A 20133-nucleotide genomic window follows, 5' to 3' on the forward strand; every position below is an offset into this window, starting at 1 on the left:
GTGACTCACAAACCAAATATTTGTTCCAGCACTTTGACCCTCTATTGGCAGGTACGCCAGCTTTTGTTTCACATAATGGCGCTGTTATAGCTGACATGCCTTTGCTGATCGATTTTGTCCCTCCAACGACGTCTACGTTGATTGTGCACATTGGCACCAATGACTTAACGAAGAACAATGCACGTGCCGTCTTCGAAAACTACATTCACATGCTTACCTGCATCCAAAAGGAGTATCAAGGTATACGGAATATTTACGCCACACTTATTTTGCCGAGGGCTGCCAACCGCCGCCGTGGATACAAGAATCAAAGGTTTATTCACCGGTTCAACCGTGAAGCCAGCCTTTTCAACAGTCTCTTACGCCGTTATTGCAGACGTTCCAGTACGGCGCACCTTTTGGACCATGCACTCGAATGTTTTCCCCCCGCACGAGTCCTAGCAGCGGATGGCGTACATCTCAGCTTTGAAGGCGTTGCTCTCGTGGCATGTCATATCCGACAACTGTGCTTCGAGTCTCCGAGTCAAGCAACCACTGCATCTTGGCAAGATTGTGCCCCAGCTATACAGCACCATACGCCGTCTACTAGAGGGGTAGGTCCTGAGCCGTCCACAGCCGTGTCCCTGCTAAAGAAACCAACGGGCAAAAACAAGAATCGTGGTGATCGTACTGATGACGGTGGGTGTACTTCGAGAGTGATCCGAAACAATCCCACCCCCGAATGCCAGCCACCCGCTGGCCATTGTCCTTCGCAGAGGGGTAAGGAACACTACCCGACCTTCGACACATCACGACACACAGCGGATACAGCCCCTCGCGTGAGGGGTTCCACTGCAAGTTCTTCCGTCATCCTGTCCCGCCGTGGTCATTCTTTGCAACAAAGTGAGGGACGCTTTACTGGCGCCGCGGCATCAACTGCTACAGAAGACATCGCCACTACTCAAGCAGGACCCACTACGAAAGCAGTTGGTCCTACTGCTCACCCAAGGTATCCACTTCGAAAAAAATTTTCCGATGCTGTAAAAAGTAATTCGAAGAATTGACTAGCTTCGACGCATGCCAATGAGAACTTTACCTCGCACCTTTGTTCCAAGGGATTTCAAAAGATGAGAAGGGCAGTGGAAAAACGAGTTCGTTACGAGCTACACACTGCCACTTTAGAAACTTACCTCGCTGCTTCTATTGCACCAAAAGGTCTGAACCTTTTCCTACGCCCTGCCACTTCTCAATTGTCAAATAATAACGCAAAAAGGTGGCAAGACACCCTACAGAAGTCTTCGCTAGAACTTCTGCGTATTACTGTTAATCATTACCGCTCGTCTTTGAAATCTCTGATGAACGAAGAGAAGAATATGTGTAATCAAACCCCGCTTAGTACTCTGGAGGTTAACTCGCTGTGCATATTCGAAGAAAAGAAACGCAATGAAATATGTGCTGTCAAATGTAAGAAGTTACTCAGGGACGGCGTGATGTCTCATTGCACACCCGCGCAACTCCTTAAAAATTTAAGTACGGCGCCGTCCCGTTTCGAAAATACACCCCGTTCGGATGATGTTTCAAACGTAGTCAACATATCGAACTGTAGTCTGTCCAAAGATGAAATGTCTGTATTATCGCGTGGTTTGAAGTTTTGCCCCGCAACGGGTCATTGCGATGAATTCCAGCTACTCAGTGACTTAGATAATTTCGCACGCAACCTGAGATTGAGGGAGTTCTTTCACGGTAGAAATAACAGTAGCCATGCTTCCGGGGTGCTGCCGTCAGCTAAACGTTGGACACCACCATTACAACGCGATAAATACCTTGATCTATATATTGATGCTGTTCAGCGCGATGTAATTCAAGCATATAGGCAGAAAACTTCGTTCCGTCGAAATCTGCGTGACGGAGAACTGAAAGCGATCGAATTATTAAGGAAGCGCAACGACATCACTATTAAGCCAGCCGACAAGGGTGGTGCCATCGTGGTTATGAACACAGCAGACTATATTAAGGAGGCTCTTCGGCAGCTCAATGACACTTCATTTTACAAACGACTTGATGCAGACCCCACAATGGACTTCAAAGAAACTCTAAAACAAAAGATATATGCACTCTGGCGAGATAAAAAAATATGTGATAAGGCAGCCACAACACTAGTCCCGCTAAGTCCGTCTGCTGGCCGATTTTACATGCTGCCAAAAATTCATAAGCCGAACAACCCAGGCCGCCCCATAGTCTCTGCAAACGGAACGGTGACAGAAGACTTGTCTTGTTATGTAGACTCGTTGATTCGTCACCTTCCCGCCACGTATCAGTCTTTCTTGAGGGACACGAACCACTTTTTGTCGGTAGTTAACGACATTACCGTGCCTAATGGTTCCTTTCTGGTAACGCTGGACGTATCGTCACTCTACACAAACATCCCTCACTCGGATGGCATCTTCGCGGTTGTAGAAGCGTATGAGAAATGTTCCGATGATAAGCCAGTAAACAGCACTACCATTGCGGTGCTACTTGAAATGATTCTCCACATGAACAATTTTATATTCAATGAAGTCCATTATGTACAGGTCAGCGGCACTTCGATGGGGACTAAGATTGGGCCAAATTATGCCAACATTTTTATGGGGAAGCTTGAAGAGGAGTTTTTACGCAGTCGCCTATTAAAACCGCTATGCTATAAAAGATTCATTGACGATATTTTCTTTATTTGGCCTCATGGTGAATCGCACCTTCTCTCATTCATATCAGATTTCAATAACGTTCACCCATCCATCTCTTTTACGCACGTCTACTCGACTGAAACCATAAACTTCTTAGACGTATCTATTAGCCTAATAAACGGCAACCTAATCACCAAACTTTATCAAAAGCCTACTGACCGACAACAATACCTACATTTCAACAGCAGTCACGCCAAACATTGTAAATCCAGCATACCATATAGCCAAGCTGTTCGTTTTAAACGCCTTTGCTCCGAGCAAGCAGACTTCATCGCTAGTTGTGATAAACTGCGTGCTTCTCTTCTAAAGCAGAAATACCCGGCACCGATGATTGATGACGCAGTGGCACGTGCTGATATGCTTGACCGAAAAACACTGATCAATGCAGAGAAACATTCCCATAGCCTCAATAATGCTAACCTAGTACTCACGCATAGCGCTTCCGCACCCAATGTAGCAGCCATTCTTAGGAAACATCACAACATATTGACGCAAAGCGATCACCTAAAAGAAGTTTTTTCAGAGCCACCCCGCGCCGTGTTTCGTCGCTGTAGGAACTTGCAGGACATCCTCACGTCCTCCAAAGTACGGACTAACAATTACATTTCACACGTTGGTTGCCATCCATGCCGCAAACCTCGATGCAAGTTATGCAAACAGATGACAACCACCGCTGTGGCTAAAAGCTCCGCAAACAATTTCACTTTAAAAATTCGTGGCGATTTCACCTGTGACACAGATAATGCGGTTTACCTGCTTGAGTGCTCCTTTTGTCACTTGCAGTATATCGGTCATACTGAAAATTCATTTCGCTACCGTTTCAACAATCACAAGGCCCATGTGCACTCCATGCCTCATCTGCCGATTTCAAGGCACGTCGCCACTACCGGACATAGTTTTGAATCATTTAGGGCAACTGTATTGGAGGCGGGATTCACGTCGCATTATAAGCGTGAGATACGCGAATCATTTCTAATTCATAAGTTCGGAACGGCTTCTAGGGGTTTAAACGAAAACGCGGGCAAACTGGCTAGCATAATTGCGTAGAATACAGTGCGTGCTCGGCCTCATGCGGCGACAAACTTATCTCGTTCGTGTGTGTGTGAATGGATGTTTAATCCTTCGTAAAAGTGCATTATGTATCGTTATTATTATTATTTTGTAGAGTCAATCTTGTGCTATGTACGCTCGGCGCATTGCCTATATTTCTTATATGTTCTGTGCTCGTGGTATCTCACTGGCCAGTGACGCGATTATTATTATTTTTTACGCGATATCTTTGTTTTTGTGATTGTGAGTCACAGTGCGGTGTTGTGTCCACCATGCGCATGTACCTTGCTTTCATTGCGCATAGCATCTGGCAGTGGTGCACTGTTCCTGTGTATACATCCGCCTACCTATATATTAAGTGCCTGTAACATACTGCAATCATTCTGACGAAGGCTGGTCCACCAGCCGAAACGTTAATAAATCCACATTTCGTACGTGCGTCCTTCTCTTCAATCATCTATTACACCGGACCATCGATCTTCATTCCTAAAATATATAAATATATATATATATATATATATATATATATATATATATATATATATATATATATATATATATTTATATATATATATATATATATATAGCTGCCATAACACGCGTCTCACTTCGTCGATCAAGACAATTCACTCGTCAAAGCGATGGGCTGTATCATATGATATATATATATATATATATATATATATATATATATATATATATATATATATATATATATATATATATATTTATATATATATATATATATATATATTGTTCGCGTTGCTGTTTCTATGGACAAAAGATGCTGATATGGATGTCCATACGTGCAGATGTAGGACGTCTTGCCTAACTGTAGAACGCCAGCGGCATCGAAGAAACAAGAACTCCAGGGCCGACCTGCTTAATAATTTTTCGCGCTTCTTAAACCATACGTTATGTGCAATCCAAGACGATTGCTATATTTAAATCGGCATCCGTTGGCGCTGATATACCGCAATAGTTTCGCAGGTGTGTCTGGATAACCTCTCCGCCTTGCCCCTTTTGTTTTCTTCCTTCCTTCAGGTGTTTCGTTCAAAAAATAAGAAGCAGCTGTCACACTGAAGATTCCATCAATAGGATTTCCATCCTATTCCGTGAGTGACATCATTCACACAATGCAGGTCAAACAGCGAGTTCATTGTCGATTTACCTAAAGCATATCATGTTTTATTTACTTATAAGCGTAAAATAGCTAGCAAGAAGCTTTGAGGGAGCCTTCACGCTCGTTATCCACCGTTCACTCTCCTGCATCAAAGATCATAGTTCAAGCCGGCACTGGCTCCTAACGAACCATAGGTAATTTTTTCTGTGTCATGAGGGCTTGGCGGGCCTTTAAATTGTGTAATAGCAATCAATTGTTGACTACAAGTACTTTGAAATGCCTTCATTGGTCAGATGCCTTCTGACCGACTGAGGCATCAAATGCCTTCTGTCGATCAGAGCGAGCCGCACTCGCTCTGACCGACAGCCATTCATGAAAAAGTATAAATTGATGCTTGCAAGGATAAATAGAAGAGTAATTATTCATTTTCCCTCAATTATTCTATTAGACATGTGGGACACATCGCCAATAATGAGCACAGGTTTTGTCTTCAGTGCTAAGCGCATTCATTACAAAGAGCACAGACGTTTTTGAAGAAAAACCGTAGTTCACAAGGAACAGGAACGGAGAAAAAGCTCAGTACTGCTGCTGTCGTGTCGTTCTTGCTCATTTTGCATTACGGTATTTTCTGAAAGAGTGGTCACACAATTTTCCCAGTGAAACGTGCGACTCAGCGCACCCGAGAGTGCTTGGGGATACCATTCAAGATTGCTATCTATCTATCTATCTATCTATCTATCTATCTATCTATCTATCTATCTATCTATCTATCTATCTGTCTGTCTGTCTGTCTGCCTGCCTGCCTGCCTGCCTGCCTGCCTGCCTGCCTGCCTGCCTGTCTGTCTGTCTGTCTGTCTGTCTGTCTGTCTGTCTGTCTGTCTGTCTGTCTGTCTGTCTGTCTGTCTGTCTGTTCATATGTGAATGTTCTGCAACCCTGTACGCATTTTGCAGCCGTCAAGAGTGTCAACGCATTTCAAAGACGTGTGCTGGGGCTTCTCATATTTGACGGCATCGTATATTGCTTATTGCGTACCGAACAAAACCTTTCTTATTGAGCCAGTGCAAGTTGCGGGATCAGTTATGGCCAGAGTTGTCAATTTAGATTGATGTAAACTACTCTAAAGATTGGTCTCCCTAGACCTCAGAAGACGTTAAAAAATACTGTGGTGAAAATTTCGAAATATTCTACTTCAGTGCCTTTTAAGAATGTTCAAAAAATGCATGTTTTCAATAACCTTCTTGGTACCTTTCATAATTTTATCATGACCTTTGAAAGCGAAGTTCCCTCAATTGGCCAGTACAAATTATGACAGTGGTGCAAAGCATACATGATACCTAAGAATGGCAAGAACTTTAAATCTCGATATGGCCTTTTACAGAAGCACTGAGTTCGAGTGGTAATACGAAAATAAAGCAGATAGCCGCGTGAAAACTTATTACGCAGAAGAATGAAAACATACTATGATTGAGTGATAGATTGAATGGTTGAAAGCTTTACATATGGAGCTTCTCCTGTGGCCTGATTGGTGGTACAAAAATAGGCGACACTGACTCTTCGAGGAGTGAGAACGAAGCTTTAGCATTTTTGCCGGGGTATCTCTGCAGCGCGAGTGGATCGCCACAACGCGTCCCCGTGGGATGTATATTGTCTCATTCGTGAGGCTACCTGTGGCCGTGTGAGACGATATCAAGAGTACGAAAGTGACTTTGGTTGTCGCATGAAAGAAAGAAGTGTAAATGCAAGGGATAGGTTTCTTCGTTAAAGACAAGATTAGTCAAAATTTACAATTATGCCCGATTAAATATTGAACATATTTTAAAAATATATGTAATGTTTACTAATGTAATGTTTAATATATGTAATGTAATGTAATATATCAATGTTTACAACTGCCTCCAATTATATCCCCTTTATGTTCCTTGCCGTCATTTACTGTTATCAGATCACATGGCCGTTAGGTCATCCCACCGAACAACCTACGGTATACGCGCAATACATGTAAAGACAAATTGGACCTTTTAGCCCCCGCCATGGTGGTCAAGTGGCTAAAGGACTCGGCTGCTGACCCGCAGGTCCCGGGATCGTATCCCGGCTGCTGTGGCTGCATTTCCGATGGAGGCGGAAATGTTGTAGGCCCGTCTGCTCAGATTCGCGTGCATGGTAAAGAGCCCCAGGTGGTCTGAATTTCCGGAGCCCTTCACAACGGCGTCTCTCAACACCATATGGAGATTTTGGTTCGTTAAACCCCACATATCAATCAATCAGGGGACCATTTAGGCTATTGTGGAAAGCCCTAGGAGGGCCCCGCCACGGTGGTCTAGTGGCTAAGGTACTCGGCTGCTGACACGCAGGTCGCGGGATCGAATCCCGGCTGCGGCGGCTGCATTTCCGATAGAGGCGGAAATGTTGTAGGCCCGTGTGCTCAGATTTGGGTGCACGTTAAAAGAACCCCAGGTGGTCGAATTTTCCGGAGCCGTCCACTACGGCGTCTCTCATATTCATATGGTGGTTTTGAGACGTTAAACCCCCATAGCAATCAATCGAATCGCCAAAGCCCTAGGAGGCAGGTCTTACTGTAACGCACTAAAAGTGAAGCATCAGAAAATAACCTACACCCCAATTCGCGAAATCACCGTGGAAGGATCTAGAGCAACTTCTTAAGTTCAATGAATGCGTGATGTTTACATGCCAATATTTCCGTACTGTGAGATACATCAAACTTTCTTTCTCAACATAAAAAGCACAGTATCAAGAAGCTCTCTCTTTATGCGTAGCTGCCGAGAGTGCGACACAAAAATGATTCCGACAGCAGTGAAATCCCTAATAGGGCTGAGCCTTCTCCTGGTCACGCTTCATGGGGTAAGTCAGAATTTTCTCTTTGATTTTTTTTTTGCACTACATGATTCCCAATAACATGTTCAATCGCTATTCTGAGCACATTTTTGCAGAGATGCTTGGCCACCAACTACACAGTGTCTCTTAACTTTTTATAAAGTGGGCAACAACTTTATCATGTATAGACATAAATACAGGATTGAATAAAATAACGTATGCTCATCATCATAAGAAGTACTTCCGGCCGCTGCATAGTGAAGGTATCTCCCATGTTTTTTTACACTAACCTGGTTTTCTGATTTTTGTAGTCAAGTCATTTCTGCAAGCTTCCTTAACACATATCCTATCCAAGTTTGCAGCCGTCTCACGCGTTTCCCTTCTCTTCAAATCCACTCTATTACCCTTACTGACCAGCACTTATAATGCCTAAATAAAGTAATTATGTGCAAAACTACCGTAGTAAATACAAACTTCTATAATATTATCATTGAGAGGTGAAATGAAAATTGATATTTTGTTCTACGAAACTCTGAACCACTAAACTAAAAAGGCATTTCATCTGCAAAGATGAAATGACGCACGTCATCAAGAACCTATTTCTTCTGCACAGTTAGAAATATTGTGAGCCTATTGCTGATTCCAGGAAGCTACTTGTTTTGGAACCAACATTCTAAGTAAGAAAACTTGATCTCATTCATTCCTTCATTATTTCATTCAATTTTTTTACTGAACACTACTTTGTCGATGGTGCATTGCACTTACGGCTTCTTTCCTTGTATAAAACGGAGCATAATATTTGATGGAAGATAAGTTTTTCAAAGCATGTTTCTTTGTTTGATACTACATTAATGAAAGCTAGCTTATAAATCGAGAGGGAGAAATAAACTTAGAGAAAAGGCAAGGAGATGAACTGAGCATTGGTCATGTTGGGTAGCCTGAAAGTGAGAATTCGGAAGGCATTATATCAGAAAGTGTAAAAAACACAGTAGTAAGAACGATAACAATGAAAAGTTAGCTTCAAAGTGCACAACACAGACTTGGCACTTGTGATGGCGCTCATGAAGCCCACTCTTAATATCACAACAGTGCTTTCGTGGCCTTGTTCATGTACAAAACCATCGGACTAATGCCCCAGAATGATCTTTCTGATAGTGGTCTCGCATCTAGAGGCTGGAGTTTATTTGCCAGAGCATGCTGCTGAGTCCGGCAGAATAGGAAGCCACATACAGAGAATCTAATGAAGGTATAGGGAATGAAACAAGTACATAAGTACATAAGTACATATAGAATTTTTGATATTTACTTATCACACATATACACCACAACTATAACAATTGCTTAAAGCAGTACAGTTATATCCTCTATATGTTCCTTGAATTAGTATATGCTGCGCTACAAACGTTACCGACCTCACCAACGTTATTCTTTTTTTTTTCAGCTGTCTGCGCAAAAGGTGACGCTAAATCCTAAAGGCGAGTTGCCCCTGCATTTTTTTGTGTTCAACTACAAATGCCGCATTACTTACAACCTGCAAATGAGCAATTTTTATGACCGAAGTGGTTTCACTAGCTTTTACATAACGGAATTGGGACTGCATTACAAAAACAGAGCTAGCTATAACAGGCAACCGTTTGCTGAACGTTTGTCAATATACTTATTTGCCTTTTTGTTATAGTTGCATTTTTCTTGTTTTGGCTTTTTAGATGCGGAAGCATCTTATACTCGCGCCTTGTAGTGCGCCGTCCGCGCCGTCCGCACCGCTTCTCGAACATTCGACAGCTGACGCGCGCGCATGCGCCGTCGCGCCGTCGCCCACTCTTCCACCATCTGTGCATCCCTTCCTCCTCTACACACCGCGCGCGCTTCACTCCTCCACCATCTGTGCACCCTTCCTCCTCTACACACCGCGTTCGACATCTACAATTCTCCTGATTCTCCAGTGGACGCGCATGCGCCGTCGCGCTTCGAGAACATTCAACAGCTGACAGTGCATGCGCCGTCGTGCTGTATATATACTCAAGGTCGGCGCTCGCTCGCTCAGTTGCCGCTCGTCGGTTGGTTTGTACGGCGCGTCGACGTCCAAGGTCGCGGGGAAATGAATTCCAACGAATCCACAAACACAATGATCGACGTCCCTTCGACCAGCGCCGCCCTTTCGCATACGTGTGTACGTGTTCACTCATTTAACACCCCCTCCTACAACCACGTTAACCAATTTAGCCATCGACCCAAGTAAGTCGCAATTTAACACCCCATTTCACAACCACGTTAACCAATTTAGCCATCGACCCAAGTAAGTCGCACTTTAACACCCCGTTAACCAATTATATGCTCCGCATCCTCCTCAGTGTTCCCCCGAGGGAAGCTGCGGGCAATTTTTTTTAGCATGTTTCCCCAGTTGTAATAAAATGCCCACTGTAGCCTGTTACCATGTTTTTACCTGTTCTTTGAAGATATTAAATTATAGTTACGATCTCGTTTATTCAATGAACATGAGAGTTTGCATTTTTACACATCCACAGCTCGAATAAGCAATCACAAAAGAAAAAAAACTACAAGGCCCGCTTTTGGCCGCTTATCCAGCTCGAATGAGAAGTCTAAAGATCTTCGTTAAAGCCAGGAACATGACAGAAATCTTCACTGTTCATATCTAAAATAGAGATATAAAGACGAAGCTACACAAGTTAGCCATTAAAACACAACAATTCTCAGGAAGTTGCGCACGAAAGTGCGCAGCTCGGGGCTTCTAGAATTATAGACATGATTAGGTGCCTGTTAATTATCTAGGACGCAGCAATATGTCTGTCTTCCGGGCATCATAATCTAATAATCTGCTGCTCACCAAATTATTTGCAGGTTGTGGTGTGTCCTTCCACAAGACCATGATAGTGAATGGCACTGAAGTCAAAGAAACTCAGTATCCGTGGATGGTACGGTATTATTCCCAAATCATTTTAAGCAATGTGTGACCTGACTTAGCGTGCACTTGCGGATTACAGCGGAAGTGCAAACACAGGCATGCCAATTATAGCATGTACAATGAGGGCCTATCACTGCATAAGTGTTTGCAATGTCTGCTGTTTTGACTGTCAGTTATAGAGACTGGAAATATGTCAAGATGCAAGACAGCAGCTTTTTCGTCTCGCGGTCTTGTTCGTTAAGACGTTGACTCTGTTTTTGACACTGTATTGAATTACCCATAGATGATTTGATTCACTGAATAATTCACTGAATAAAATTGTGACGTCTTTGCGCTCTCTCTTCCACACCATACATGAGGAGCATTTTTTATTAGAATTTTGATTACGCACTTCTTATATCCATCTTGTTCCTTGTTATTTTCCTTTTTATACAAAGAGAATGGTGCGTTTTTGTTTACCAGCGTGTCGTTTCTTTCCTTCCTCGTTTTTGTCTTCCACTTAGATAAAGAAAGGTGCCCAAAAAATATTGAACAGTGAACTCTTATTCTACCCTCTGTAAAATAGTCACAAGAATAAAACAACATACACAGCGATCTTACAGTTGCTACGTTACTAATACCTCTGGTATACGTAAGGTCCACATGCAAGTCATGTAACCACATGTGAATGAATACTTCGCACTTTATTTCCAGGTGATATAAATGTGTATGCAACAGAGATACTTTACAATCGCACAAAACGCACACACAGTATTGAGTTGGGGCGTCTATATGAAAACTAATTTTGCCTATTTGAAACGTGCTTCACTATTTGCGTACAAACTTAACCTACATTGCTGTGTGAAACTCCATGTGGTTTTGTATTATGTGCCCTATTGTTATATTTTACTAAATATTTTCTCTCCAAGTGACAAGGAGCAGCGCATGTCATTGTAAAGAAGCCAACTTCTCCTATTCCTTGTGTCAATAAAAACATTCAAACGATTTGGCGTTAACAATCAACGACATCGCTCCTTAGATGAAAACCTTTTGTGCAACCCCATTGGTTTCACCTGTCTTCCCGGCTTCCACAGAAAAGTTGATTATGAGACTTGAACTCAACGACTGTTCTGCGTTTTCTCTGCCCGCCAGGTGTTTCTGGAGCTTAAATACGCTGACGCTGCGAGAGCTTGCGGTGGTACAATTATTACTGAGCGCCACGTTCTCACAGCCGCCCACTGCCTAGTATTGTAAGTAAAAATGGCATCCAATATGGCTTTGGCAGAGTGGAATCGACCTCGACGACCAAACACATTAGTCCGAGCACGATACAGTCGCAGGAATGACGTCAGCAGGACTTGGGGACATGTACGCGTTGCGCCATCTCTCGACGGTGGCACTGGTAGCTGACAGTAACTTAATGTGAAATAGCAAAAAAAAACATCTGGTAAGAAACTAATTATTGAAAACAAATGCTAGTTTTATGCAGCAGTGATATGTTTGAACTATTTGTTAAAATTGCAGGGTTGCATCAAAAAAGGCCATGTGCAGTTTTGCCGTAATGTTCCAGCTCGTCTCTTCTGTGTAGGACCAGGGGTCGTTTCCAATAACTTTTTTTAAGAGATATGACTCATTCGCCTATTTCCATTCGGTTGAAGCAAGTGGTTGCGCGTACAGATGGCCCGTAATCTGGGAAATGTTTACAGTAAGTGAAACCACTATGCTGCAGCGCAGCCCCGAATTTTTTTTCCCCGCTTTCTTTTTTCGCGGGGGAAGTGCAGGGGAGGTCGCCTAGCTTGGATAGCCTTTGCACCTGTTTTGCACATGTTTTAAAATGGCGGGTCTATCAGGCTTTTTTCAACCAATAAACGAGTAGCATATTGTTATCTTGTTCTTTTTGTCGCGTCTCTTATCCCTTCATCTAGATGTGTCGCTTCGCTCAACATTGTCGAAGCACCCACTTACCATGCAATGCATTTCATTGGGCGCGTCTACCTTCATGACACGAATGATTGCACTGTACGCAAATACTTCACATATGCTTGAAGTGTTGTTATAGCCTCTGAAATGAAATAAAACTATGGTCACAGGGATGCGTAGTCTATCGCCAAGTTTAACACACATGACTGCGCATTTGAACACCGTGCAACCAATTTCTCACCAAAATCTATGAAGGGGTGTAGCTCGAGCACGTTTCCAAGCCATAACTGAACGAACGGTGCAAGAAACTGGCACTAGTAACGAACAGTAAAGGCAGCGTTTACTTTAGATGTTGTTAAGTGACAACGCTCTTCTTGTGTTCTTCGATAAACTAGGTTTCTTGGGCCAAACACGCGTTTTTTTTTTTTCATGCAAAAAAACAATACTTGGCACGTAAATGTGGGTGCACTTTCATCAATGCCTTTCTTCAACAATTGCCATTTTTTAAAACTTCGGCGCAGGGACAATATATACGTGCAGAAGGTTGTTGTTACATACGGCAGTGTGGACCGTCGTAATGGCAAGAAGGTCGAAGCTTCGAAGATGATCATTCACAAGGGTTACCACATGACGAAGCACGTGAACGACATAGCCCTCCTTGAGGTACAGTAAATCTATCCGCATACTAGCACACCCGCTATAATGCAGTGAAGAAGAATGGCGATTTGAGCTAGTTGGTTTGAATTCATGATAATAAGGGTTGCAGCGTGAGCACGAATGTGCTAGAAGAAACAGACGAAAGTCGAGGCACGGAAGGCAAAGAGGACAACCCGAGCGCTGTGTTGTCCTCTTGCTCGTGCTGTCCTCTTTGCCTTACGAGCCTCGACTTTCGTCTGTTTCTTCTAGCACATTCGTGCTCGCGCTGCAACCCTTATTAGCTATAATGCAGGTTGATTCATCGGAAGTGGTGTTTACATTGCACATTTTCTTTGAGCGCAAAAAGAAGCAGTGAAGACACCGAGGCAGTATTTATGCCTTGTGAGTGTGAGAGTACTAACTTCCGCTGAGTGTGCAACATGAAGTGCGTTGCGTCCCCGAATGCGCGGGAGGCAGATCCTGCGAATGTGGGGCGAATTGGGCAAGCTATACTGTTTAGCAACTCTGGTGTTGGTAGAATTGTCACTGTGTGTTGCTTGTTCGAAACCGATAAAGGTACGCCACGTATTTCATTGTTGCGCCAAATTTTCAAAACCAAAATTTAAAGAGACCTTATGACTTTTTCAATCTTTTGCATGTTTGCAAATATTTTTTAATCTTTTGCATTTATTAAATACATGCCCATATCATTTTCTTCACCTTCGTACGTTGAGCCCGTTCTTTTCAACCGCGATGTATTACCCATTTTAATAATTACTCCTTGTGCATGCCCTCAAGATTTAGGACTTCAAATTAAATTGACATGAAACGGATGAATGAATTGGTGGATGGATGGATAGACGCATTGATGGATGAATGGATGGGTGGATGAATAGATGATGTTCCACCTTTTATATGGGGCGCTCGGTATGTCACTTAGATGTAACTCCTGAAGATGTAACTCTACGTAAAACTAAATCGTACTCCTCTGTAGCATTTAGCGACCAATCCGATCAGCTGCTCTTTGTTGTTTCTGACTGCTCGCATTTTACATTCCTTTCACATTTCCTAAACCTGCCTTATTGTAGTGAGGCTGCCTTAATTTTTTATGTGCGTTTCATTTACGGCTCAACAAGCGTCTCTTCTCCAAAGAAAAGCTATCTTAGTTATTTTAGCCGATATGATTCTCTTAAACTACAAACATTGTCTTATACCGGAGCTGTGTATGGCTAAGAGGTAGCAAATTACGTCGGTTTGTGTGCGCACAATATTCTGCAGCATGACTCACATTTGCAGAGTAGGTACAAGTGCGGAAAAAGACGCGCAAATACTATTTTGTCCTCCCATATGGGACAGTGAGACCTATGCATCAGAGAAAGAAAGAGCATGTGCGGTTTTGGAGCGAGCTCAAGAACAATCTCAAAACAGAAAAGCGAAGTGCACGACTCGTTGTGCCAGTCATGACGTCATTGTTTACCTCACAGACGAGAATGCACAGCAACATCTCCACAACTGCTATGCGTAGGCCACGCTTAGTCCGAATAGCAGGCTACTCACTGAGACTTAATCAAAAATTCCGAGAGACTTTAAAATAAACTCTTGGGAAGTAGAGGGAAAAAAGACGCAAGAAATGGTAGTTATCAGGCCTGCTGGCTACCTTTTGCTGGGAGGAAGTTTAAAGTGGATTAAAGGTCACTAGAGAAAGGCGTTAAAACAATGCGGAAGAAAATAATGAAAAAAGGACAATAATGCGATGAACGGCCCTTGAAGTCTATCTCTGAGACCAGTTTTGCACCAGACATGTAAAAATTCCCTCGAGATCTGTGCTGAGGACATTTTCCGCCGATGTTGTAAGATCCTTCCCTGACAATGGATGATGGTCAAGTCTGTTAAACACTTTTCAAAGTTCTTTCTGTTTTTTTTTTCTCTTGAACCTAAATGAAGACGTTCGGATAGATGAATTATTGTTTATTCGCCTTTAACTCAGTAAATAACACAGAGGCCACAGGCTTTAACCTTGCTGGTGATGCATCTGTACAAAGCACTCACGCTGCGATTGTTCTGCTCAAGGCCTCGTTAAACATGCCTGGTTCATCGGACGTGCTATTGTGATAACGCGATAGCGTTAAAGTTTCAGACCAGCATTGGCGTCAGTGGCTGTGAGCGAAAAGTCATCACCTAATGCTTACCGAAAAGTTGAGAACGATGCAAACAAAGTACATATTAAAAAATTCCGGATCATTGTGGGGAGCAAACCAGGGTTTTTCGGGTCTTAGTGAGGATCGATCACGTGTCGTTTGCGTGGAGAACGAATCTTCTACCACAAGGCTGCGCATCTGCTTGTCAATACAGTGAAAAGAACTTCCTCTGCGTAAAAATTCAGTGAAAGAATCTTTCAAGGTTTACGAACACATGCGTCCTGTATAGATGCTTCACATTGCTACGTGAAGTATTGCAGTAATAGTGCGTGGTACGAGCGCAAATTGCCAGTGGTCATCGGAACAAGTGATTACCTTCGTGGTTTGAAGGTGGTCACCCATTACAGAAAGCACACGCACTATTACGCTCGTTTATTTTAGGCTACGTAGTGGGTACATAGCAAGTTACAACAGGTTTTATGCACTAAGTGTTTGAAGTACGCACTAGGAACATGGCATCGCTTTTGTACTCAACTCCTAGAGGCGAAGCTTTATGGTCCTCTAATTTTCTTAGTGTTCGGAATTTGCCATGTTTTCGCAAAGGAAACAAAATTGGCTTTCCTTCACTTTACTATAGTGTTTTGGCGAGAAAAAGAGGTTGGAAGTTCAAGTTGAAATTGAGGTTAGGCAGTTGTAAGGCAAAAATGGTTTGTACACAAGAAACAGGAGAAAAAATTCGATGCAGAAAAAATTTAAAATAGAAAAGAGGTAATACAAATACACAATTAAGAGATAACACGCAGTAAGTTCGAATGTAATTATAACACCCCGAAGCAAGAAAAGATTATGGCTGCACTGAGTGCTGGCATTTTTCTCGGTTGCAGGTGAAATATGCGTTCCAATTTAGCAAAGAAGTCACACCCATCTGCTTGCCTATGACTCGTGTGCCACTCGTCAACAAAAATGCCATCGTGTCTGGATGGGGATCTCTTTACTACGGTAAGATTTCCTTAACAGGAAGAAGTGCTCACAGGATAAGTTGTGTCGTAACACACACAACCTGAGTGTACTGAAACTATTTCAGAGAGCAACTAAATTAATATGTCATGCCTGAGATGAGGGAAAGCATTTCATCAACGTGCACAAGTTGTAGTGCTCGCTTCATGCGGAGAGATCAGTTCTACCAAGGGAACGAATGCAGGATACCACCTAAAAACAGTACTTTTACCACAAATGAGGCGATTGCATCGGTGAATGATCGCAGCGACTGTGCTTAAACAAAACCAAAGGTCTCGTTTGGGCCAAGCAGCCGCCATCAGATTACGCCACGTTCCACACGTTTTTGTCGCCTTGATTCTCCTGATAAAACGCCATGTAGAGTCTAGGGCCAATATTTAGGAGAACGGCGAATTTGTGTTTATTTCATGGTCACTTTTGAAGCATTGTACCCCTATTCGTTGTTAATATAGAAAGCACCCAAGTGAACAACCCAATTAAAGCATAAAGTAAAGTCAACTGTGCGATCAGTGTTGGTGTTAAAAGCCGAGTCTAGAGGTACCGAAACAAATCACCGAAGTAATTTAGAGAATCGATACAATCACACCCAAAGTAAGGTTTATGTGGTTCGTTTCGAGCTATTGATTAGATCGAAACGCTTGCACGCACCAATAACGTTGCCTTTGCGAAACCTCATTGTTAGTTCTAGAAGTGGCAGGTGCTTTAAGGCATCTTGCGTTTCTTTTCTTGTGTGCGCAAAAAAAAAAAAACTTTAGTCAAGAAAGCAACCACGACATAGCCCTCACTTTATGACGGTAGCGTTTGTTGCAGACACTATACGACAGGCTCTCTGATGCGACCTGTAGGAACCAGCCTGCAGCTAAAAAGTTTTTAGCGGCTTTCAAAATTTAAGTTCTGGGGGGGGGGGGGGGGGGGCTAAGGCACTCTCTTTGGCTACGAGCCCGACTAAGAATTTATTGGGATACTACACTAAGTTGTCACTACGTGACATACTAATGTACTACATACTAGTGTAGTATGTCACTAAGTGACATACTACACTAACCTAAAAGCTGTCCGAAAAGCCCACTGGAGAATGATCGAGATATAGACATATTATTAGAAAAAGAGAGAGATTAGCCGTCGTCAACACATCACGGACATGCTACTCAGTACGGGGAGGGTGAAAGAGGCTCAAATATTACAGATAGAGTGAAAAAGGCATAGATATACCTAGAGGGTGTAGATACACTATCAGTTTTACTTGCTTTGGACGATGCTCTAAAAATATATTTTAAAAGCACAGGACACATCTGTCAAAGTTGCTTTTGTTAGTTCCTGCTGCTGACGCTCAATAAAGAGCGCGTATGCGTTTCCCGAGTACGCGACGGGGAGGTTAACGGGCAGGCCTGAATTAGCCGGTATGTGTGGATGCATCAGACGCGTGTTTGCTATACTTATAAAGCTTTGTAAATCTTATGAGTTTAGTGATTCCAAACGGTCCCTTCAATATTTGTTCTTTTTTTTACAAATCAAACAGACATCTTTGACTTTAGCTAATGTGATGGAGGAATTGAAGGGTGCGCACCTCCCTACAGTTGATAAATTTTTTGATAAAGCTACCCTTTATTTTCCTTTTTTACACAGGTGGACAAGGCGTAGACTTTCTTCGTCAAACAACAGTTTCAATTTATCCTAGCATAATATGCTCATTGCTATATTCAAGGCTTGACTACTCGGACGTCTATCAATGCTGCGCCAACAGAGTAGGGAGGGGTGCGTGCAAAGTAAGTTACTTCACCTATGAATTCTCTACCCAAGCTTTCAACATGAGCATTCACCTGCAGTGTCATCACGAGCATCAGCAGTTTAGCCACATTCTTCTAAGAGCGTCAGAACGTGTCTCACCTCAACTGTTTTCAACATTATGCGAGTTAACTCTGAAGTGTACTATGCACCAACGCATTTTTCTCAGTATTTCTTGTATGAAACTTTATTCCGGGCTCCCCAGCTTATTTTAAAATTACGTTTACCATCAGATATTGTGCTTTCCCACCTTTAAGGTTATACTGCATACTTACCTACAGATAAGAAAACATGAGGTTGTTTGAGGAATTGGTTCATTTCAGGGCTTATATTTCACAGTTGAATGGCAGGTCATAATTCTGATTCGTTATTCTTTCCACACAGGGTGACTCTGGCGGACCTCTGATGCTTCGTACCGGCACTGGCCGCTTCCAGCAAGTTGGCATTGTCTCGTACGGCACTGGCACTTGTGGTGGAATCTTCAATCCGCAGGTGTACACTAGAGTGGATGGCTACGTGGACTGGCTGACTCGGGGAGTATCTTCGAGTACCGGCTACAAGCCCCTTGGTGAGCAAAAGACGTACATGCTCTGAGGCAGACCTTACTTCATCGCATGACGACACTTCAATGTGGTGACTCATTCCGTACTCCGGATGGTGTGCGTCTGCTCAAATAAACAATTATTTCAACGACTATTGTCTTCCAAGTGGCCTTCACAGTGCATGTGTTCCATGTCGTGGATGTGTCCCAGAAGAAAGGATGCAAATGGTGTTTTATTGCACACTGCATGTGTTGATCTGAAACGACATTGGTCAGACGTGTGCGTGCACTTTAGACCGAGGCTTGTACTTGTTACATATCCTACTACGGGTGTCAGGCACAAAGACATCAAATGAGTTTTACTAAGGGAAGTGTCTCGTATGCCTCATAGAGTACAAAAATTGACCAGCGTCTCACACTGCCGTCTCCTGATGGGCACAGCATGCATAATGACAAAGAAATATCACGGGATGACATCCCCATATTACGTCATCATAATATTGCACATTGAGAGAATATATGGCGTTTGTTACATCATTATCAAGCTACATAGGAAGGAAATAAAGACGTCACTATGGCTTCATCATACCACCATGACGACACTTTGTGTCCAGGAACATGAACATGTTATGACAAGATATTGCATCGTGTTCAATGGTGAGCCTATCAGGTAGGCAGTGCATAATTAGGTGAGGTACGTAAAATCATTGAGCGAATGAAAAACCGCATTGGCTGAACTAAGCATTTAAAGTGTGGTGGAGTACTAAGAATTAAGTGACTGAACGATGGCTTTGCTTTCCAGTCGTCTAATTTGAGTAAATGAGGGACCATTCGAGTTTTTGTTACTCCCAAGTAAGTATCATGGAATCACAGTTGGGTCTCCAGTGTAGGGTGACTACGGCATTTTCTGCCACGCAAACCCAGTTGATCAGGTATCGCTGATTATTCTCGTCTCTGTTTTAAAGACTAGAGACCCTGTGCACTAGTGTGACAATGTCTAAGAGAAGTGCAGCTTCCATTTGTTTGCACTAAAATGAGGAGGGATACAGAGAAAGGTTCCCACATTAACAAAACGATAGAGACTGCGTACGTGTCAGCCGGTTTCTCTTGTCTCTTCTTTGTCATGTCATCTGTACTCTTAATAAGAGATTTGCCAGGAAGCATACTTTATAAAATATTTGGGTAAGTACTCCATAGTGTCACCGTACGTTTCCTGGATGATTTGGTTGAGAACAAAGTTAGTCTTGGTAACAATTTTGCTTCGTTCATTTATCACCAAATTGTTCTAGTAAAAAAAGCACCCTGTTACATTCTTGTTCCTTTTCCAAGTACGTCTGGTTATTTTACGATTTTCTTAAAATAGGGAAAAATTCTCTTAATATTTTATTTTTATGGCTTGCTCTGTCATTCCCAAGTGAAGTATAAGCATTTCCTGAGTCGGCAAGTTTCTGCACTTAGCTAAGTATTGGCTCCGTGCAGCTTT

General features: G+C 42.8%; 1 protein-coding gene across 1 annotated transcript; it reads left to right on the forward strand.

Moving 5' to 3' along the window:
- Positions 1-4973: 4973 nt before the first annotated feature.
- LOC119165728 (chymotrypsin-2) lies at positions 4974-18803 on the forward strand. Its single transcript, XM_075871236.1, has 9 exons — positions 4974-5072; positions 7654-7738; positions 9153-9186; positions 10571-10644; positions 11766-11863; positions 13055-13196; positions 16192-16306; positions 17951-18090; positions 18494-18803. The coding sequence occupies exons 2-9, from the start codon at positions 7676-7678 to the stop codon at positions 18701-18703; spliced, it is 876 nt and encodes a 291-aa protein (XP_075727351.1). The 5' UTR covers positions 4974-5072; positions 7654-7675; the 3' UTR covers positions 18704-18803.
- Positions 18804-20133: the final 1330 nt, after the last annotated feature.

Source organism: Rhipicephalus microplus, chromosome 8 (genome assembly GCF_043290135.1).
Source record: "Rhipicephalus microplus isolate Deutch F79 chromosome 8, USDA_Rmic, whole genome shotgun sequence".
Taxonomy (NCBI): Eukaryota; Metazoa; Arthropoda; class Arachnida; order Ixodida; family Ixodidae; genus Rhipicephalus; species Rhipicephalus microplus.